The sequence below is a fragment of the Electrona antarctica genome, assembly GCF_951216825.1.
Source record: "Electrona antarctica genome assembly, chromosome: 16".
Classification (NCBI taxonomy): domain Eukaryota; kingdom Metazoa; phylum Chordata; class Actinopteri; order Myctophiformes; family Myctophidae; genus Electrona; species Electrona antarctica.
The window spans coordinates 17,755,668-17,780,148 of record NC_136797.1 but is presented as its reverse complement, the minus strand read 5'-3'; the positions used below and the strand labels follow the sequence as shown (position 1 = coordinate 17,780,148).

General features: G+C 41.4%; 1 protein-coding gene across 2 annotated transcripts in view; it reads left to right on the top strand.

The window, feature by feature from the left end:
* The window catches only part of plppr1 (phospholipid phosphatase related 1), a 76,842-nt gene that overhangs the window by 17,635 nt on the left and 34,726 nt on the right, over positions 1-24,481 (top strand). For both annotated transcript variants that reach the window (XM_079524749.1, XM_079524750.1), the window contains exons 2-3: positions 723-833; positions 18,748-18,936. In XM_079524749.1, coding sequence (XP_079380875.1) covers positions 774-833; positions 18,748-18,936 — 249 coding nt within the window. In that variant the 5' untranslated portion in view covers positions 723-773. The remainder of the gene's footprint in view (positions 1-722; positions 834-18,747; positions 18,937-24,481) is intronic.

Sequence of the window (24,481 nt, the reverse complement as noted above, 5' to 3'; positions counted from 1 at the left end):
ATCATATTCATAAAACATGTTATATAATGTTGTATAACAATTAGATGGGCTTAAACAGACAATCATCATTTTTCGACCGCGTCGAGATCGTGGATTTCACAATATCACGGCAGACTTCCCGGTCCTTCATTGCCATCCCCAGTTCCTGCTTACTTAAACAGACAAACATGGTTGAAAACATAACCATGTCAGTATAACTGATTGATTGAATTGAGACAATTAAGTATAGTATACAAAAGCCCTGGCTCATAGCAGCCCTTAGAGGCTTTGCTGGCCCTTGCACTCAAAGGGACATTTTGGCCCATGGACGGTGATACAAGGATAGAAGAAGTCCATGGGCTCACGGAAATGAGCTGCAATCTGCCTATGGGATTGAGTAATCTTGTCTGTGATGTTGATATTTTTGCCCGAGGGTTGCGAAGGTCATGGGGTGAAATGGTTATTCATTCTCCAGGAAGTGTGAATGTGGTGAACAACTGTAATGGAAAACTGCCTCATTGAGGCCGTTTGCACTTGAGTGCAAGAAAAGTGGAGATTTTGGTGGAGATTTTGGTCTAAGGGTGGCGCTAGACAAAATGCCATGACCATGAGGTCAAAAGCAGTAGGCGTCATCCTCTACTAAGGCTATAGGCTATTTTTGAGAACCATCACCTATAATGGTATGGACGGCAGGGTTCATGTGGTTAATGGGGTTAACTTGTGATTCTTCACTGTTTCCATAGACTGATCTGCCCTGAATCCGGAGAGGAGAGCGTCTCCCTACAGGAGGCAAGATGGCGTTCGACAACACCCTGCGAAGCTACACTATCATCCCATGTTTCATCTTCGTCGAGGTGAGCACTTATGCATGTGTGCGTGAGTAGGGCAATTAACCGAAAATGTATCAAAAGTTAAACCGATATCTACCAACGTATTATTGCTCATGTATGTAGGTTAATTGAATAATAGAGAAGCAGCTTTTAATAATAAAAATTATAATAATACAACTTTATTTATGTAGCACCTTTCATGACTTAAATTTACAGAGCAACAAATAAAAAGAAAGCACATTTTCAACAATCTTCTGATGTTTTTTTTTTCTTTATAATTTAATATTTCTTATATACCAACGAACCACACGAGAAAATTATACAGGTACTTTAAAGAGAGGGTGAGGTTGTGCTTGCATTCGTGCGCCAATGTGAAAGAATCGCAGCCAATTCACCTCAACTGGTGAATTATACACCAACTGTCAAGAGTGTTCAAAGGTGTGGTGCGTGCGTGCGTGCGTGCGTGCGTGCGTGCGTGCGTGCGTGCGTGCGATGCAAGACATCCTGAGACATTTTTGTGATTAAAGACTTTCAGTTGATATGGTAATTAAATAAGAAGCGCCACAGAGCATTGTCTGTCTGTCTGACGTGTCTGTCTGTCTGTCTGTCTGTCTCTCAATGCCCTCCTTTCTCTCAAATTCTCTCTCTCTCTCTGACAAGCATCTTTATAAGACACTTGCTCCACACAGACACACTATATACTGTATGTAATTATACAGCTTTCTCCTGACAACCTCACCTCATTAGATGTAAATGCTATGTACTTTCCCTGTGTACTTTGGGTTGATTACCGTGCAGGAAGATGTACATTATTAATATTTGTCATGTCTTTGGCACACAACGTCCTGCAACACGCCCACTTATTGATTGGTGAAAAATCAAAGTCAAATAAAGCCTGGGGCTGTCACGAAGGGTTTGGCAAAAACAGCATTGGCTTAATCTGAGATTAGGCTAGGTTTTTTAATAATGACAATCTTATTTCAGCAAAATTGTATGTTTACAAAGCACTTTGGAGAGGAGTACCAAAAACCCACAACACTGTATATATTTCAGTATGTGTGTGTGTGTGTGTGTGCTTCAAGAGGGAGACTGTGTAGGAGAGACAGATGGCAGGACAACTGGGATGGAGTCAGTGCAGGAGAGACTGTAGCAAAGTTAGACAGTTGAAAGCTGTGGATTTGATCCAGACCAGCGAGGAGCTTTTTCCCAGGGGGATATCTACTTTACATTTCTTTATTAGTTTTGCATGCGGACGGTGCGGTATGTATGCATGTTGTATGTATCGTGTTACACACACACATACATACATACTGTAGTGTAAACTCCTACATTGTCGCCCTTAGCTTTCCTCCACTGTCTCCCTCTCAGCTTTTCTACTGTAGTCTCTCCTACACTACTACGGTTAAAAGAATATTTATCTTATATTTCATGTTTTAATTTATTTACAATCCAGTATTAGTATTATGTCTGTCTTATGTGTGTATATCTATTGTTGCTGTTAGCACAGTCTTACCGAACATGACACACTAACATTTAACTGCTTGTATATCTGTATTGATTGGCAAGTAAACCCTCTTGATTCTTGAGCTTTCCTACTGTCTGTCTCTCCTACACCGTATTCCCTCTCAGCTTTCCTCAGGGTTGTCCCTGAACACGTTAAATGAACCTTCACGAATCCGTTCATATTTTTGGGTGAATGTGAACTGAACGTAATGTATTTCTGCTTGGTTTTTTTAACGCTTTTTTGGGGGAGCTTTTTGCCTTTATTGATTAACAGTAGTTTGACAGGAAAGGGGGAGAGAGATGGGGGGGGGGGGGGGGGGGAGACACGCAGCAAAGGTGGTCGGGATCGGGACAACGCGTCGCTTCTGCGACACGTTGTGAGCTAGACAGTAGGAAAGCTGAGAGGGAATACAGTGTAGGAGAGATTCTCTCCTACACTGTATTACCTCAACTTTCCCACTGTCTGTCTGTCTCTCTACACTGTATTCCCACTAATAACTTCCTACTGTTCCTACACTCTCTCCTTCTCAGCTCTCCTCTTGTCTCTCAGTATTTTGTTGGAGAATCTACACAGCAAATTCCTACCAATTTCTTTCACTCTCCGGGTGAAGTCAACCCTCACGATTTATTCGTTGCAATTGGCTATAATAAGATACCTGGAAATGACATCAAAGATGCCAGGTTTTGTACAGACTGTACAGATCCACTAGATGTTTCTGTGAGAGGACCTCATGCTGATGATGATGCTGCTGCATGATGATCAGTTGAGCCTGATTTATACTTAAGTTGTGTGGCGAAAATGGCAGATGTACAAGCTCATGACGCGTCGCAGCGTGTCACGTTGTGAGCTTGTAGACTCTGGCTATTTTCGGTGCGTGACGCCTGTGCGTAACTAAGTATAACTCGGGCTTTAGCATACCGATGATGTATTGCCACAATCACTGCTGCTGGGATTTGCATAATGCCTTGAGCGTTTTAGATGACTGCCAATGTACTGTATGCACAATTCTTGACGTACAGCTGTGGAAGATGGTGAAAACAAAACGATTGCTTTAGTTCAGTGGTTTTCAACCCTTTTCATATCAAGTTCCATTATATACTGTATTCTGTAATTGAGCCACGGACCACCATGAGATTTAGCCTTTCAGACCCAAATCTAAAGAATATGTCCACATTACCATGCTGTATTGATGTTGGTACCATTAGGAGAGATAACAGGCAAACGTTCAAAATCAAAATAACAATTCTTCTACATTCTCTAATTGTGTAGATTTCTTTTAAATTAAGTAATGCAGATGTTTAACAATAATTTAACTCTTGAGAGTGTAAAAGGAAACCAAATGGACCTGTAGTAGCTGTCTAATTTAGACATGTGATATTGGATGAATCGAATTATGGTAGAACGCAAAATGAGTAGTCTTGGTCCTGAGGACTGTGGTTGAGAACTAATTCTAAAATGGCTAGTCCCTTTCCTGGATTCTGATTGGCTGGTTTCCGTTTAGTAGACAGTTTATATCAATCACGCTTGTTTTCCTTACAAGCCCCCGGCTATGTGGCGCTTCTAAGCACAGCCTGTGTAGGACGGCGATTTACTGAGGGGCTTTGGGCAGTACTTGGAGGGAAAACAAGTGCTCCCCATCCTTCGCAAACCATCTGTGCTGGATTCTCTGTTGAATTCTCGGCTGCAAGGCTAAACAGTTTACACGGGAAGTAGGGCTGTACGATAAATCTCTCTCTATATATATATATATATATATTTATTTTTAAGATATTTTTGGGGCTTTTTGCCTTTATTGATAGATGTACAGTAGGTTTTCTTTTTAAAAGATTCGATTTTTTGGGGCTTTTGATGCCTTTATTGATAGGGAACAGTAGTCAGACAGGAAAGGGGGAGAGAGATGGGGAGTGACACGCGGCACGCCGTCCGGCTGGCTTGGCAGCCTTAGGTGCCCAGACGGTTGAGCTAACCGTCCGGGCCAGATATACAGTAGGTTGATAGGAAACGGGGAGTGAGATAGGGGGAAGACACGCAGCAAAGGTCGTCGGGATCGGAACTCGAACCCGCAACATGCTGTCAGGCTGGATTACCAGCCTAGGTGCCCGGACTGCTAGGCCGGCCTGGGCCGATAGATCTATTTTTAATCAAAATAGGGTAATTCGGATGGATTTCTCTCATTAGAGCCCTGCACAGGCCCAACATGACTGCCAGGGTTTTGAGGGTTGGCACGTCACCTCACTGCACTACGTCCCTCAGTCATTATAAAATACTTTGGGGTAATTTTCATTCATTAATAAATATAAATAAATAAAGTATGTCAAATTTATTTCATATCAAGCTTGATTTACTATCAACCCTGAGAGCAATAAAGCATTGTTAACTATACATTACATAATAAAATAAAATTAATTTGAAACCTATAAAGTTGAGAGAAAAAGAAAACCTAAAGGCACAGGGCTCATGAAAGCCTTCAAAACAAAAGATTAACCCATTCTGGGCGGGAACCCCTCTTGGGGTTCTGTACAGTATGTACAGTATTCAAAAAATCAACATGTTTGATGCTACTATTTAATAATTATTTTAAGTTTTTCAGAAAACTTTTTAGAATTGGCCTCAGTCCAAAATGGGTGATAAGACACATTTTGAATAAGACAAATTTACCTTCACAAAGTGGATGCTGAACAACAAGCTGTAATAAATGGTAACACAACGGCAAGTAACTAAAATAAAAAGATAAATAAAATACCTGATGAAGAAGCTCAAATGACACAAAACAGTGACTTTCTCAGCCAAAGTGCTTTCATATAATTATCTGTTTGATATGACACCAAAGCTGAAAGAAGCTTAAAATCTTCCGCCAGCTGGATGGATCATTTCCACTGTGCAACTTGTGAGCGAGGGAAGCAAGAATTTAAAGCAGACAATACTGAATTTCAAGCAAAAATACCACAAGCCCAAAAACAAACTTCTTTTCACATTGGCCTGCATAGCGCCACCAACAGGTGGATTTTTGCAAAACACATTTTTGGAACAAAATGCCTCAAATCATCCAATTGCCATCAATGGTGTAAGAACAAATGGCACCCTTTTCACATTGGCCTATTATAGCGCCACCAGGAGGCCAAAACCTGACCTGGCCTGGTGGAGACCTGTGCCCAAAGGGGCACTTTTTCTCGTTTTGAAATGTGTTGGTTGTTTCTGTCCTGTGGACGTAAATAAAACCATGTGAAAAGGACATTCATTGTGTGCGGGGTATTTCCTCACTTCAATTCTACAAAGGCCTTCTAAACCAATGGTTCATTCAATATCTGCAAAAATGTTCAGACATAGCAGATAGCACATAGCTCGCTGTGAGCGTGTAGATCTGCTATATTCAGATATATTTTGAATTTGTATTGATTTTTTTTGTAGAGGGATAGAATCACAGTAGGCTGACAGGAAATGGGGGGGGGGGGGGGGGGGGGGGGGGGGTGACATGCAGTAAAGGCCGTCGGGATTGGGAGTCGAACCCGCGGCACACTGCTAGACTGGGACTACCAGCCAAGGTTGCCTGGTCCACTGAGCCACGGCCCGGGCCGTAGATCTGCTATTTTTTAAAAATCGTGAAAATGTGGCGCAAATCTTATATATATATACTTTCAGAGCGAATGTTTTTAACTCAAATCTGGGGGTCGGCGGCCAAATTCATATAATTCTGGAGCTCCTTTACATGAAATATTTCGAGAACATTTTTCAACGTTTTTCAGAAAACTGTCATGATTTAGAAGACATTTTGTAGAATCTAGCTCAGGTCTAAGACACCCGGTTTTGACGGGTTAAAAGCCTGTTTTCAAACTCGGGTCAGCTTTTAGATATGGTATGTAGGCATACCATCTACTACCATCAGCTATCTGTTGCAGTCAGCAATGACTGCAACACGTCGACATGTTGTGAGCTTGTTGCTTGGCTGTTTTTTGCACTGTTGTACAAGGGATAAAATGGTTAATTCCTTCACAAGAAAATAATAATTAAGGCTTCGTGACATAATCAGGTTAATCATTGATAAAGCTATGCAACTACAGTACTTTGGCTGGATACCAGCTATTGGTCTTGAAGGGATCATTAGCTGCCATTGGCATTATGCCTTCACAGATTAAATTATGAACATATTATTCAATCGAAAGAAGTGATTTGTTGAGCAACATTTGTCAAATGGGTCATTCAATGAAGTATAATTAGACTTACACAAAGCACAGCTGGGAGATAAACATTGTATTATAAATTGTATTATAAATTATAAATGGCAAGTTAAAACAGTTTGACTACATAATACGATGTACCCGCATTTTAATCAAATATTCTACGCTGCCTAGATTGTTTTATTACCTTTAGATCATACGCTGAAGTATCTGGGCTTTTGATCGGCGACAATCCGCCAAAATAGGTTCCCTGGTGTCTTGCGATCAATCACACCACCCGCCATCTTGGTACGCCACAAGCCGGGTGCATAAGACCACATTCCATGAGGCCGTGTCTTCCGTTCACTTGCATTGGACTCAATTTCCCAGAAGCCCTAGCAGCCCAGCGGATGTGTCGATTTCCGGTTTCGACATCATAACAACAAGCTCCTTCCACCAGCTTCGCGGCAAAGACGGACTTTCTTTTTAATTATTAAAATAGGGCGATTTAGACACATAAAACAAATAGCGGGTATGTCGTATTAAGCAGGGCATATTGTTTGATCAATCAATTTAAAGCAGGGAAACTGTATGGAATCTCCTTTTATACCGTCTTTCACAAAACAAGCTCATGATCACTTTTTCTCCCACTTTTCTTCTTTCTCTCACTCTCTCTCTATCAACTCTATCTCCATCTCTCTCTGTCCCTCACTCACTCCCTCTCTCTTTCTCTCCTCCCCACATGTCACATGTCTTGACATGCTGCACATCTTGAGTGTGACACCGTTTCTCATGCTGTCATTTGCACCCACCTGTTTCACATCTGTCTCTCTCTCCTTTTCATCCCCGTTTTGCTATTTCTGCCTCCACCTTTATTGTCACCCCCCCCCCCCCCTCTTTCTGTCTCTCATTCACACTCTGCCTTGCTCTTACTGTCAGAAACAGAAGAGGGTTAAGGCACAGTGTTGTCAGGTGACAAAATCGAAGCCTCCTAATTGGAGCAGCTGTATGCGTGCGTGCAGTACAGCTACAGTAGGGCTGCATACATGATGTGCTTTTCATGTAATGCAGTGTCTGCTGCTTACAGTTGATGTTTTTCACGGTTGATGCATCGGAATCAAATTCCTACGACGTGTTAATTTAACTCCCAGAGTGTAACTATAGTGAGTGTAAGCAATATATCGACTCAAATAAAGCTGTGAGAGCTGATTGAAGAGACGTTTTTAAAAAGATTTTTGCGTAGGTGCAAATAATTGAAATGGGTCAGTAATCGTTAGGATTGGTACGGTCCCCGCTTTTAAAAATGGGAACGCACATTTCCATATTGATGGGAATAGGCAGGTAGACAGAAACAGGCTGAGGGATGGGGGAAAACCACCCATTTTCAACATTTTACTATGTCATTAATATACCTTAGAGCTGTTGTGTGGAAATAATAAAAAAGTCCCCCCATTCTGTGTTTCCTAGAACTGTAATTATGAAAATGAGCATTAACATGGTGAAACACATCTTGATGACATCAAGATGTGTTTCACCATGTTAATGATTTTTTTCAGACCTCTAGTTCTAGGAAACACAGAATGGGGGGACTTTTTTATTATTTCCACACAACAGCTCTAAGGTATATTAATGACATAGTAAAATGTTGAAAATGAGTGGAATGCCCCTTTAAGGGGATGTACATTAGTATGTGAGCAGCAGGTTCCACATACTTTGCTTCAAGGCCATCCGCAACACAGCTTTCCTTCAACTCACAAACGGCATGATTGACATCCACGGGCAGGATTTCATTGAAAAAGGAAAAAAAGAAAAAGATCCATTGTAGTGTCAGTTGTTGGGGAACCAGCCGTATTATATGAGTTTGTATCATGGGAACTAGTACGGATTGAGGAGAAATGGTTGTTAAAGGCTTGAGAAATGTGTGGGGGATCAGAGATGATTTCATTATTCATTTTGAGCTGTTTTATGAAGCTTATATTGTTTTTATTTATTGAGAAAGTGATTCAATTTATTCCAGAACTGTCTGGGGGGGCTTATGGAAGTCATGTCTAAAGCTGTTTTTATAGTAGTCGGATTGTTTTGGTTTTGCCTAAATTCCTCATGTCTGTAGTTTTCCCAATCAACAATCTCTGGGGAGAAGAATGTAAGGAGATGGTAAGATGAGGAAATATGAAATGAAAGGGAGAGCAGCATGAAGGGCTTATTGGAAGGAAGAGGCAGATTCGAGTGAATCATTGTGTGGAGAAACTCTGGCTACATCCTCAACCTCCACTCTGATGAGATTATTCAAAGGAATAATGTCAGTATCATTCATCTACGGTGCAGACGAAGGCTGTGGGCGAAACATCACTCTCAAAATAAAAAGGATTATCACTTGCACGTAGAGCCAGAGTTTGCGGTTTCTCCTTTTGTGTCATTAAATTCCCTTCTACTAGCACCACATACGTAAGACAACCTACGCCGTGCGTTTTATCCCATCTTCTACATGCCATTAATCTAAACCTTGCTTAAGAGGCCTTCTGCAGCATTTGCACGAAAAAGGGGAAGCCAGTCACACCGGCACATATTGTGAGTGCGGAGACCAGTTAAAGCTACCGTGTGCTGAGCTTCATTCAAAGAAGCTGTCACCTTTACGAGGCCCTGAGGAAGCAAACAAATCTTATGCCAATCATGAGTGTCGGCGATTCCCACAGTCAGCCAAAGGGATTGATCTTCTCTCATCTTAAGTTTCTTTTTTTTTTCTTGGAGCACTGCCGACTCGAGGCAACGTAGCTTTAAGTCGTTTATTTTTTTTTAATTATCCCACGATTTTGTAACCCATTTTCTCACCCAGTGTCAATTATCTAATGTAATCCTGGGCTCTACACTCCCTCTGCCAACCTGGGGAGCGCAACGGACTGACCTCATGCTTCCTTCAATGCATGAGGGAGGAGTCCAAGCCGTTTCTTTTCACCTGGCAGGGTTTTTATTTCCCCAGTTGGACGTAGCGCGAGGAAGGAACGCGTTATTCCAACCAGTTCCTTTCCCCTCCATCAGACTTCATCAGGCTTTTCAGATAGTTTTTCTAATGTTTCTCATTTGTATTTGACAGTATTGTGGAGGGAGATGGGACAGAGACGACGGGGATTGAGACGATATCCCTGATCCCCCAGGTGACGCAGGCCATGGGCTAAGTTTAAACCCACATTATCAGGGCACCTCAGACTGGTCACAATACTGTACTCTAATGGCAACAGTCCTGATTTTATTCCCAGCTGGAGACCTGTGTTGCACCTCAATACTCCCGTCTCCTAGCCTGGCTAATAAGCCAGACCGAATCAGCCGTTGGCAAAAAAGAAAATTGCCTGCCGGCGGATTACGGTCTGGAGAGGCTCAATTGTACGCCCATTTCCTACACCAGAGAACTGGTGTGGCCAATCGGGACACGGTATGCAATATGGGCGGGCTTTGGTACAGTGACGTTCAATGCTTGAGACCTTTGACTGACAGTAGCTCTGACCAATTGCGTCAAAGAGAAAATGTTTGAACCCGCCCCCCGGGAAACAAGATCCATACACATCATCTCCAGACTCAAATACCACACGACAGTGTGATTTGAGTCTGGCTTATTAGCCAGGCTACCCGTCTCCACCCACCCTCACTTAGGCTTCCACTCCTGTCTTGCCGTTTCTGAATACATGCACGGAGACAATTCCCTGGGTTAGGAAAAGGGCAAGACAATCTGGTTTATTATTTTGGGTGCAAGTCCTGTGTTGCAAGAATAAATCACAGTTGTGGTGGCTTTAACTTCCTGTCTACTAATTTCTATTAATCTTCTAGGTATACTAGCACACAATACTACCAGGGGAAACTCACCATGAACATTGCATATTGGTTCGGGTACTGGCTTTATAGTTCCGACACTATTATTGGTCCGACAGTCATTAGACCGACAACCTACCTCAAACCCTAACCTAACCATAACCGCAAGCACGGGAGCAGCGCATGTTCGTTCGCTAGTCCGACCGTTGTTCCCGCATGTCGGACTAATGCTCCGTCGGTATTACCATCGGATCCCATTTGTTCTGATTCTAAGCTTTTGCGTGTAGTGTAGTGTAGTGTAGTGTAGTGTAGTGTAGTGTAGTGTAGTGTAGGGTAATAGTGTAGTGTGGGGTACAGTGGCCAGTAGAGTGGACAATGGGAAGGTTCCCAGTTTGATCTGGGGCTCCCCAGAGTTGGTGTGGAAGTGTCCTTGAGCAAGACTCTGAACCCCTAATTGCTCCCATGTGCAGGTTGATGCCTTTGGCTTACATGGTTTCCTCCACAATCTGTGTGTGGATGTTTGTGTGAATGTAATGCACAATCTAATGTAAAGCGCCTTGGATAAGATTTCCCACCACTCCGTGCAATGTATTAGATGGCATTCTCAATCACCAATGGATTCGTGTTCCACGCTAAAGAGGATAATGGATTTGTATCTCTTACGTCTTGTGGCTTTGAAAAGATTGTCATGAGAAGTTTATAAATTGTCATGACTCGTATCCAATTTTATTGCAGTATGTATTTCTGCCGAGTTTTTCTAAGCATGATTCTCCCCATCTTACCCAGATAATTTGGAACCGCAGCTTTTCAACGGAGCTTGTTATCAGTGAAAACCATGACATGTTTGGTCCTCTGTCGCCTGCTAAACGGGTGCCTTGTATACCGAGCGATTTGTTACAAAGACAGCGAAAGTGTCAGGATCTTAGTGTTATTTAGTTATTTATTTATATTTATATATTTATATATATTTATTTATATTCTGTGGTTAAACAAATACCTATTATCTCCTGTTATCTTAGTCCTATGCTAGAAGCAGTCTAAGTAGACCTGTATGTATGCTACCACCACACACGCTCGTGCACATGCACGAGCGCGCACGTACGGTACATACAGTACATGTACAGTACCCTCTCTTTCTCACCTGGACTTCTCTCAGCCATCTGTCGCTGGCTGCGGTTGCCAGATTTCCTTCCTCCCCACACTCGTTAACTAGAGTCTCCTGTCTTGTCTGTCTTATACTGACCGTGCTACCCTTTTCTCCCCCCAAGCAATCTAATTCTCACACAGCGTTTTAGAGTGGGTTAAACCCATTTAGACCTGACGGCGAAATAAATAAAACGTTTTATTTTACATTTTCACAATCTTTCAAAAATAGCAGACCTACAAGCTCTTAGTGCGCCACTCGGTGGCACGCTATGAGCTTAGATCTGCTATTTTTCAATAGCTAAATAATGCTTAGTTAAAACACCAAAACGGGTTCCCGTCCTGAATGGGTTAAACCCATTTAGACCTGAGGCCGACTCTACAAAAACTGTCTTCTAAATCCTAAAAGTTTTATGAAAAACGTTGAAAAATGTTTCTCTGTCAGTGGTGCTCAACCTTTTTCATGTCAAGGACCCCCAGAATTATCTGTATTTGGCCGCGAAACCCCCCCCATCTCAAAATATGTTGTTCCAGGGATGCTCCCAGAAGCAAAAACATTCGCTCTGAAAGAATATATATTCAAAGATTTGCGCCACATTTTCGAGATTTTTCTAAAATAGCCAAAGTATAACATAATGCTAAAAAACACCAAAAGGGGTTCCCGTCCTGACTGGGTTAACCGTTGTGACCTGCTCCCTACAAATGAGTCATTAAAAACACATTAAAGCAAAACATGACAACACGTTGGTAGAGGTTAATTGACTTATTGGCATTGACATTGTTATTGATGAAAATCTACATGATTGTACATGTCTGTCTAAAGTAGACCCTCCAGACAAACGTGGGGCAAAATCATTGATTTTGCAATGAAATACGCAGGTTTTTATGCTGTGAAATTGCGGGAAGTTGTGATATGTGTATAATTTGCGCAATTCTGTCAACCATTCTGTCACCCTTTTTTGAAAAACAACAAAAATAAAAAATAAAATGATCCCTGTATAATCTGCACCATTCGACTGATTACTGTATGCGGTACATTTAGCGATCGCATGAACACATTCAAATATTGGCCAACGTATCTTCAATAATTGCTTTGTTGATCAGAAATTGATATTCCAAAGCACATAAACAAGCGCAAACTAAGTAGAAATGTCATCTTCCTGGTGATTTTACTATTTGAAAATCCCTTTTTGGATCCATGGATCCAGTTCGGATGTATCCTAATTCAAATAGGGTTCTTCAGTTAAGTTTTCCACTTTTCCTGGATACGTTTGAAGCATGTTTGGGATTTGTTATATTCAGCACTAGGTTGTGTACACAACCTCACCCCTCTCTGGCTGCTGCCTGTTCTGTTAGACAGCACTGCTGTGTCCTTATTGTTAGTGTGACATGACTCCCCCCATGTGGGCAGTACCAGTACTGCACAATTGCTGCGTTAGAATCACAGATGGCCTGTATGTTAATGGTACTGTGCAGGTCTCCAGGGGTCAGATCACACTAGAACCGTCTCTCCTGGTTCTCTACTGAAAATGTGGTACTCAAAAATGTTCATGTCAAGGATCTTTTTTTTGGTCGAGGCAAACCCCCATCTGAGAAGATGTGTGTGGTTAAAATGTTTAGAAAATATTCTAATAATAGTCGGACACCACTTTGAGAACGACTGCTCTACACTTTCTCCCTCTCAGCTTTCCTAGAGTCTGTTTCTCCCAACGTTCTGCCACAGCTTTCCTACCATCTGTCGCCCACATTGTCTCCTTATCAGCTTTCCTTCAGTCTGTCTTTGTGACACTTTCTGCCGCTTGGCTTTCCAACTCCTTGTCTGTCCTACATTATCTCCCTCTCAGCTTTCCTAATGTATTTAAGGGAAACATGCCAGTTGGAATGGGCTGCCCACTCTGAAGAAGAATCACAATATTACCTCTGTTGTTTCTTTTAGAAATATAAACCCTTTTTTTTGGGGCAGCTTTTTTGCCATAAAGGGTGAAATGTTTGTCAAAATTGTACATAATTTTACACACAGAACTGGAATGGATTTTTAATCATTCTTGATAGAATAATTTAGGAGTTTTGTTTTGTCAGAGCCTAATGATATCAAGGCACTGACTGAAGGCAGTTGTAAGAACTGCTGCACTGCTGTGCAATGTGTGCATATCTGTCAAGTGTGTGTTTGCATTGTCTCTTTGCCTTTCTCGATGTGCTTTGGCAGAACCCTACACTGTGCATTTTATTTATTGAGCAATAAAGCTGACGGGGAGAGGGGAGATGAAGCTCTTACAGCAGAAATAAGGGGACACATGGTTCTGCCCATGTACCAGGATTTGAACCACATTGTGTGACATTATGGGCAAACATGACACATTCAAAACATCATAGTCAAATCTAAAATTACACAGATGTTAAAAAAAATAAAATAACATCTGTGTAATTTTAGATTTTTGTATTGGCTATTAAAAATAGCAGATCTACAATCTCAAAGCACATCACTTCATGCCTTGCTGTGAGCTTGTACATCTGCTATTTATGCTATTTTTTTTTTTTTTAAGAATCTTGTACAATCGGCCTCAGGCTGATTACATTAATGGCATATACATATACTAATATTAAAGCCCTGGTCCACTGGGGCTGGGAATACTGTTACTGCTGGTTTAGTGGTGTCAGGTTACCTTGCATTTTATAATGGCTGAGAGGGGTATAATGGCCCGCACGGGCCAGGGTTTGTAAGAAAATCAAGCGCCCCCCTTCTCGAGTTCAGCTACAGATATGCTGGATCACTGTAACGCACCTGGGATTGATATATCTGATTTAAGGTGTTGTGAGATTTAGTATGTGGTCTAATCAGAAAGCAGCCAATCAAGGGATTGGGACTAACCGTTTTAGAATCTGAAGTTAACTGCAATCACACGGCAGGCAGTCCGTAAGGCACTGACACACAAAGTGTCAGATGGTTGCGTCACCAAAAACATCAGTTGTTTGGATGGAGGCCTCCAGTGCGGTGGCAGCTAGGGGGAGCATGAAAACGTGTTGACCTGTCTCCAGAGCTCTGTTCTATTTCAGAGCATCACAGACTATGCAAAATAAGTTGGTGCATGCAAAATAAGTTGGAGCAATGCAGAAAGGCAACCTCTTTTTGTGTGTGTGTGTGTGTGTGTGTGTGTTCACTTCTTTGATCATTCTAGGAACACACTTTGAAATTAAATAGACAATGGATGTGAATAGGTGGACTTCCTTATCAAAATCTCTAATCAAAAACACTTCACACTCAAAGGTTATTGTTAGGAACTAGGGAAACCTAAAATACTCTTCATTTGGAGGTATGGTATTCTCTTAATTGGTTTGCTTGATTATCAATTGAAATTGAAAAGTACAAAGCTGGCCGTTAAGATCTACTGTATCAGTGTGGACTTTTGATTAATTCAATATCGCTTCCGCAATGTCCCCTTTTTTTGGGGTCAGTTTTCGCTTCTTCGTGTTTCCCTGGGGAATGTACCGGAGTGTGAGAGCAAATTGAAATCCCCACCTTAGCTCTTATTAATCTAGTTGCACTTATATCCAAGATAATCATGGACCTCATTCAAGCAGGTGAATGCAATTAACTTCATAACAGAATACAGGATTTGCTGTATCTTATCGGTCAGCTTATAGCTGACTGACAGCCGAGCTACACCGAACACGCGTGTGACGTATGTGCAGTCCACGGAAATCATGCACGTGCGAAACTCTCTTGGCTAGACCATATCTGTGTGCGTGCGCAGATTTGCTCCACTGTCTCCATTTGGGAGACGATACACGTCCGTGGGGGCGCATACGCACGTCAAAAAATAGAACCGATATATATTTTTTTATCCATACGTCTGTGTTAGCCGGTCGGTATCATTGATCATTAGATCTTTCCAAACGTGCTGTATGCGCACAGTAAATTCCGTGCACAAGCGCGCTCGATGTATTGATATTAAAGGAGCATTCAGTGATTTGGGTGATTTGGAAAACCACCCAGTCCGCCACGGTAACAAAATGTGCACATGCACACGCTCTACAGTGGGGGGAAGTGCAACAGGCCAACAGCATGTGCACCAAGGCCCGCCCCCACTCGATCATGATTGGAGGAAGGCTCCTCTCATCCTGATTGGATGAAGGCTTTGCCACCCGCCACCTAAACTGAAACTAGGGTTTTTTGACCCCAGGGGCTCACTGGGGACAGGAAGGAACTCCTTATATGGTCAGCACACTCTATAGTAGGGAGGATTATCCAAAAAAAATAAGTGATATTTGAATGAAGTGAAATCACTGAATATACCTTTAAATCATATCGGGAGAACAAAACATAAAATAGACATTACAATAATGAATATCCAAAATCCCAGATAATCTCATAGCGATATTAATTGCGAACGCAGTGAGCATTTACTATGAGACCCAGCAGATCACGTCTGTGTGTCTGTGTGTGTGTGTGTGTCTGTGTGTGTGTCACGCTGTAACACCACCCGCCCACCACCAGAGGGCGCAGCTGTATCACACACAAAAACACACACTTGCACGCACACACACACACGCACGCACGCACGCACGCACCCACGCACGCACACACACACACACAAAACACTTAACTTAAAAAAAAACTTAACTTAAAAAAAAACTTAACTTAAAAAAAAAAACGTAAAAAGGAAAAACGCACACAAAAAACTTAACTTAAAAAAAACCTTAACTTAAAAAAAAACTTAACTTAAAAAAAAAACTTAAAAAGGAAAAACGCACACACACAAAACTTAACTTAAAAAAAACTTAACTTAAAAAAAAACTTAACTTAAAAAAAAACTTAACTTAAAAAAAAAACTTAAAAAGGAAAAACGCACACACAAAAAACTTAACTTAAAAAAAAACTTAACTTAAAAAAAAAACTTAAAAAGGAAAAACTTACACACACAAAAAACTTAACTTAAAAAAAAACTTAACTTAAAAAAAAACTTAACTTAAAAAAAACTTAAAAAGGAAAAACGCACACACACAAAACTTAACTTAAAAACAAACTTAACTTAAAAAAAAACTTAAACAAAAAACTTTTTAAAAAAAACTTGAAAAAACATTTAATTTAAAAAAACTTAACTTAAAAAAAACCTTAAAAAGTACGTAATTTATTCTAATTGTTGTTATTGCAATTTAGGAGCTGCGTTCGCTTCCCGCGTTTGCGCGTCTTACTTGTATAAATAGACTACCAGGAACCAAAGCTAATCTGTAACAATAAATGTCGGGAACAGTGCAAGTTGGGATCGCATGCACCACTCTGTTATGCTACTGTACCTGTTGTACCTTACTATTGTCAGAGTACCTGTTGTACGCGTTTGTCTGTGTCCATTTTCATGCCCATATAAGGAGATCTCTGTATCCGTCTGTGCCTGTGTCCCTTTTTATGCCCATATATGAAGATCCCTGATACCATCAGTAGCTTTATATGCCCATTTGTTGGGCATCCCAATATGTTGTAAGATATCGTACCCAGACCTAGTTTTTGTTCCCCGGGGGGGTCCATGAACATGCACAGCAAATTACATGGCAATCCAGTATGTTTTGAGATATTTGTTAAAGGACCAGCATTGTTTGGACTGGAGTACAGCCAGATGGTTGGCATCATTAGAGCCCAGACACTAGCTTGAAAGTTGAGTCTAGTGTTGGTTCATTTCATTATCCGTGAACTACAGATACCATGGAAAAATACTTCTTTGGCCTGCAGCTGGTGCTGTAAAGAGAACAAAACAGAGAACCGAGACAAAAGAGTTATATGAGAGGATGAAAGGGTGGGGGGGGGGGGGGCAGTAATTAGGATGGGGTGGTTATGCATGTACGTCATCACCAGAGGGGAAACAGCATTTTTTTAAATATTAAAATACATTTAGCAAGAGTCTACAGATAGCGGAGCTGAGGAGAAGAGTGTTTCAGTTGCTTGGTTTGGGGCCAGTATGCTCCACCATACTCTAGCTCAGATACAGTAGAGGGAGACAAAAGGATGCCTCTTAGTGCAAACATCTAAACGATATCCTCTCTCTGTCGCTCCATCTCTGTTTTCATCATTATTTCCTTCAACCATCTTTCTCCCCACCATATATCTCTCTTAACCCATTTAGACCTTCTAAATGCCTTCTACATCTATTTAGAAGGCATTATGTCAGTGGTTCTCAAACTATTTAATCCATTGAGACCTGGAACACATCCATGTCACGTTAGCGTTTAACCACATTAACCATTAACCCATTTTTGGGCGGGAACCCCTTTTGGTGTTTTAAACATTGTTATAATTTAGCTATTGAAAAATAGCAGATCTACAAGTTCATAGCGCACCACCGAGTGGCGCGCTATGAACTTGTAGGTCTGCTATTTTTGAAAAATCGTTAAAATGTGCCTCAAATCTTTCCGAAAATTGTCATGATTTAGAAAAAAAATACATTTAAATTTCGACGTCAGGCCTGAATGGGTTAATGTCAAGGACCCCTAGAATTATCTGCATTTGGCCGCCGACCCCCATCTCCAAATATGTTGTTCCAGGGACCCCCAGAAGCAAAGATTTGAGTTAAAAACATTCGCTCTGAAAGAATATATATTCAAAGATTTGCGCCACATTTTCACGATTTAAAAAAAATAGCAGACCTACAAGTTCATAGCGCGGCACTCGGTGCCGCGCTATGAACTTGTAGATCTGCTATTTTTCAACAGCTAAAGCATAACATAATGCTTAAAACACCAATAGGGGTTCCCGCCCAGAATGGGTTAACTTTCAATCTTTTTTTCCTTCCACACACATCTTTCTCTCTTTACACCCCATTCTCTCTGTCTCTCTCCTTTTCTCTCCTTTCCACACCTTTCTCACTCCTCACTCCACCCTCGCTCTATCTGCAATAGAGGCTACTGTCAATTATTTTCTTAGTGAGTATTCTATTGATGATGATTTTGAGTGGTGCAAACCACTCCAACAACTGGCTTTGTTAGTACCCGTGTGTGTTTGTGCCTGTACGGGTGAGCATGGTTGCTATGGTTAGTGTGTGACGTCACTGCACCACTCAGTTCACACGGGTGTGATTTTTTTTTATTAACTGAATAATCGAGTATTATAATTTATTATAATGCCACTGCGTGAAAAGAGGAGTTAACGGGATTTGTCCGTAAACCTCAAGTTTAGCAGGCATATACAGTAATATACGGTAATATACAGGTGTGATGGTACAATTCGGGAGTTTACCGGAGTTTGTTGGAAAGTTTAACGGGAGTTTCCTGTAATATACACATCCGTATTCCATGCTTTTTGCGCACTTAGTTCAGTTAACTAATCCACCATGCTGTTTTCTTGCAGCTCGTCATCATGTCCGGCACGGTGTTGCTGGCCTACTATATGGAGTGCACGGATCTGTTCAGCGTGCACATGCAGGGCTTCTTCTGTAACGACGCGGAGCTGATGAAACCCTACCCGGGTACAGAGGAGTCCAGCTTCATCCCTCCACTCATCCTGTACTGTGTGATCGCAGCTGCACCCACTGCTGTGGTGAGTAAACAAACAAACAAACAATAACTCCATGAAGGTGTATTGACTGTGTCCTTTTTTGGGCACAGAATTGAGTGTGTATACATTTAGCGAAATTCGCTACTTCTAATTAGCTATTGAAGGAAAAAAAGGTCTGTTTTATGAATATTGAACCAACAAAGAAGTATTAACAATTACTGTACATGCGACGATATGCTATTGCTGGAAACTATTACCAAAGTCAATGAGCAGAAGTTATTTCATGTATGTTAAATGTGTTATTGATTTGCCTGTTGTTTTCCAACAAAGAGGCAGTACTTAAGCCAGCCTTATTTCCTGACTCGGGTCATTTTCAACTCTGCTGTACCAGCCTGCACTGCAGACTATCATTGTAAAGATCGGCTATCATTAACAGTAGCTCACGCCGTTTACCTTTCGCCAGAAACGTTTACATGTAAGTCACAAATGACGTCCGAATATCGGATGTTTCAGGATTTCCATGGACAGCGGACATAGAAGCAGAGTATGGGGCTTTGAAAATCCTGCTTTTAACCGAGGTAAATGGAGGGGGCTTGCAAAGATTGCATAGCAATCACCAGGAGAAAAGGTCTTTATAATCACCCCCTGTGATGCCCAAGACGTCTGGGGACGTCTTTGGTATGATTATTTTCGTACCTAGCAGATAACGTCCCATAGCTGAAGGGTATAAACATAATCGTACTTCTCAGAGAAATAATTAATTATGCCATTTACCTTGTGCTCAGGGTCACATCAACCTAAAAACTACTGTACTATTTCCCTCTGCTGTCAGTAGGCTGCAGTAGCAGCTTACAGCCGCCAGATGTCAGTAGTGCTCTTTACCTGAACCATGTATTGACAGACTGTACATACTGTCTCCAGCCATCCAGGTCAGCTCATATTTAATATCCTGTCTGCAGTGGCATGGGCCTAGTGCTTGTTAGTTACTAGTTAAGAACTAAGAAGTTCACGCACGCACACATACACACAAACGGTTCGATTTTACTGCTGTGTTAGTCTACTGAGAGGTCAAAGACAAAACCATGGATAGCGCTCTGATGCAGTAACATAAACAGGACCGAGGTGGTCAATCAAATCAACTAATCGACTCATCAACCAACTATACCTGAAAGGTTTACATACGGTATCTACTATCTATAGCTGTTATTGGTAAGAAGAAAAAGCATGCGTGCTTTGTACTCACCCTTTTAAATGGCATTCAACGAGGCTTGCATTGAGCAAAAACCTCGACAATGTCCTTAATTGTTCACCGTTACTGCTTAAAATATTACTGTTACTGCTTAAAATATTATTTTAAAATATCTTCACACTTTATTTTCTTATTTCCATTTCTGCTAAGCAGCAAGCTATATATGCTTAGATGATTTCTATTTATATTAGAATAGAAATTATGAATTTGCGCGGAAGTGGGGAGGTGGGTTCACTTCCGCTTTGTGATCAGAGCTTCCGTGCTCCAGACTGTATGAAGGAAGCATTAGAAACTTGCGAGAGGCAACAGTCTGGCCACGTGAGACTACTGCTTTCCTAACGTTAGCTGCTGCTGCATGGTTGTTGCCACACCACTGAGACCCCTGTTCCACCGCTTGGGAACCGGTTCAGTCCAGAACCAGTTTTTAGTCCATGAGCCAGACCTCCAAAATTGGAACGTTAATTATAAATTGAGTAGGCAAAACCATACCTATATTTAATTGTCATAAGTTTTACATATTTTCCTACAATCATTGTCTTTGTGTAAGTAATCAACTGGGGAAGTTTCATGATAACTATTAATTACATTTTTACCTATTCACCTATCACGTATGGGCCTACTGTAGGTGACAATTTCAAAATGTGTGATAAATATGAAAAAGCAACTCTGTGGAAGGGTTATATCATATATTAATTTACTTATATTGATCCTATAAACAATTTAATATAGGTACAGTATGGTGTTTCCCACTCTATTCATAATTAACGTTCCAATTTTGGAGGTCTGGCTCATGTACTAAGAACTGTCCCAACCGGTGGAAAATGGGCCTGAGAGCAGCGATGCTGCTGATGCCAGTCAGACTGCTGAATTCCTGCTAGGAGGGGGTGCTGGTGATGGTTTACAAAACAAATAAAAATTAATCCAATTTGGGGAGCTTTGCTACCATCCCCTGTTTTCTCTCTTGTCTTTTCATACTGACACTAAGTGATTATGTTTGAATGGCCCGGTCGCTCTGCTTGCAGATGTGCGTCTTGATGTCCTCTGGCCCGGTCGCTCTGCTTGCAGATGTGCGTCTTGATGTCCTCTCAACATAGGATGAAATTGAGACATTGGATAGAAACAACATGCATATTATTATACCCAACAGTCATCTGTAAATGACAAAAATAGCAAAGACATTTTTGACCTGTTTAGGACTGAGGCCAATTCTAAAAAAAAAAAAAAGTCTTCTAAATCCTAAAGGTTTTCTGAAAATCCTATGTTTCTATGTCAGTGGTGCTAAACCTTTTTCATGTCGAGGACCCCCAGAATTATCTGTATTTGGCTGCGGACCCCCATCTGAAAATGGGTAGTTCCATCCCCCAGAAGAAAAATATTTGAGTTCAAAACGTTCATTGTGAAAGAATATATATATTCAAATTAAAAGATTTGCGCAACATTTTCATGATTTTTCAAAAATGGCAGATCCACAAGCTGCGACCGAACTCCCTGCATTTTTGCTCTTGCCTGTCTGCCATTTCTACATTTACAAATTAAAGCAATACATATACGTTTTCAAGCGATAACATTCCTGGTGCTTTCATTCAGCTTTCAATCCATTTCCATCTGTTGCAACTGTTTGAGCAACCAAAATCAATACGGCTCCATCCAGAGAACACAGCAAGACTGCCCAAGCGATACTATCTATACCCTGTCATTGAATCGTGAAGACTGCAGGGATTTCTTTCTGCCCCCGAGGCAAATAAGATGGCTTTGTCTCAGGCTTCAAGAAATTCACACTCCTTCGGTCGTAATTGGTAGACCCAAACGCCAACGCCATGTCACTAAAACAAAACCTTAAACATTTCCAATATAAAGCTAAACATTAAGACCTTTTTCGGTGTGCTAAGCAAGTGTTGTCTGAGAGGCTGATTTCATGACAAGAACGTTCCATAACCAAAAAGGCTGGTTGCACCATCTAATCATTAGATGGTGCAACCAGCCTTTTTGTTTATGGAACTTTCTTGGTTTTGGGCCTGTGTATACATTCGATTCTAATGTATACATTGTTTGCAAACAAAGTGCCAGAGATGGGTATCGGTGTCTGTACTTCTCCCTGCCTGTGAGCTCTCCTGTCAGGCGTACCTGCTGACCTGAGCCTCCCGGGGCAGTGGAGGAGGTCATGTCGGACCACAACAACACCGTGCATTCCGTGGGTGTTATTCATACCTAAGGACGCACCCATCTAGTGTAGTGGTTCCCAAACTTTTTCGCATGAAATGTATTATTTTTTTTTTTTTTGGGGAATGTTTTGAAATAATAATGATATTAATTAAAAACAAAATGTAGGAAACCCCAATATCAAGGGACCCATACAAATGTGTGCACAACCCACAAATGGGTCGACAGCTGAAACCTGTGAATTCACCGTTAGGCTTACTTAAGTATAAACGGAAATGTCAGTCTAATCACTGTTGATAACAACCCCACACGTACAGCAACAGATGGTGCATCAGGTCGTAAAAATGAGTGAAGGAATTGACTAGAATTGGATGCATGAAACCTTACCAAATAAACAGTAGAAACACCACACAGCATACGTGATTCTTTTTTGATACAGAGACGGTCATGGGGGCAAGGCTAACTGTTCAGGAGAGGAGAAAAACCTTTTATTTAGTTTTTTATCCAAAATTAGTTAATAGCACAGGTAGTCTATTCACATAGAGCATGTCTGAAATAAATGTCAGAGCTGAAATTGACATGTAAATAAATGCTTAAACATGTAGCTAGGTGTATATGTTAGACCACAGAAGTGAACTATATCAATCCTGTAAAACATGACTCTATAAGCCATATCTCCAAAACTGGTGGGTCAACCAATATGTCAATTTGAAACTGATTCCCTGTTTTCATATGACATAAAAAAAACAAAAATACAAAAAGATCCAATGACTTACTGTGTGTCAAGTTTGGTCACACATGAAGTTTGGTCTCAGCGGGCCGTTCGAATCACTCAATGTTATGACACTTGTCACCACAGTCATTCAGCGCCATCATTGATAGGGGTTCTTCTGCTTTTGGTGCAGCGTTCAGTGTGTCTGAGTAGACCAATGCGGGATTCGCAATCCCTTCCGCACGTCACACAGGGAAAGACTGATGCTGGTCTGTCTGGTTGGTTTTGGGCCCAATTCTTTCGCCTCAGTCTCTTTGCCACGGACTGCTGGGCGAGCGTCTCTTCAAACTCGGAGAGACCGTCCTCAATATCACATTCCAGGTTATATTAGCTAAGCAGTCCTTAAACTCAAATCAATTCACAATGAGAACAATAGAATGCTAATTTCCTATTAAAAACCTGCATTTGAATAGGTATTGTCTTTCCTTTCAGGAAGTGCTTTCATTTTGGTCTTCTTTGTGGAAAACATCTCAATTATGTCTTTAAAATCCAATGCACCAATTAAGAATGTCATGCCCAGTGCGATGGACATCAGTGTGAGGTTGTATTTGGAGGTTGTGTTTGGATATTTATCTCTGCCAGGCTGAAGGCCAGGGACAGACACAGACGTTTGTGTGTGTGTGTGTGTGTGTGGGGGGGGGGGGGTGACACTGCGCTGTGCACACTGCCTGTAGGGTAGCCCATCTAATCTTATATTCAATTGAGTCAGGCAATTGTGTCACTTTGCACTGCGATTGGCTGAGCTTTGCATAACATTAAGAAAGCGGCCTAAACCTCGTGGGAGACAATTCGCCAACAGCAACTACTGTACTGTGTTATTTCATATTCTTGTGAATGTAATGCGTCAGTCAAACCTACTGCACTCTCACACCACCCCCCCCCCCCCCCCCCCCACGCACGCACACACACACGCACACACACGCACACATTGCGACACATGGTAGGCGTGTGAACTCTGCCCGCAACACAATCAGTCAGAGAGACGGCAGCACTGACCCGTGCAGCACGCGGGCCAGAGACAAAAAGCTTTTGACAGGATTCATACGTTCAAGTGCTCTGACTAATAAATGTATTATTTTCTTTATCTTGTTGTCAGTCTGCCTTTCTGAGGCTAATGCATCTATATCACAAAGATCAGTCTCGTCATGCTGGTCTGGTTGGATTAACTCAATTTCTAACCACCGGCAGCCAATTTTCTGATATGCCTACACTTTTTTTGAGTTGGTGATGGCGCTGCATTTACTGTGCACATTGTTTGCGATAGCTGTTATGAACATTGTCCTCCATGCTTGTTAAAACAAGTATAACAGTTGGTCAAATATTGACCTTTCCAAGCCATAGTCTCTCCTATCAGACAGTGTAAGTGTTGTTATTGTGGCGTGACTCCGATTACTTGGTGGATCATG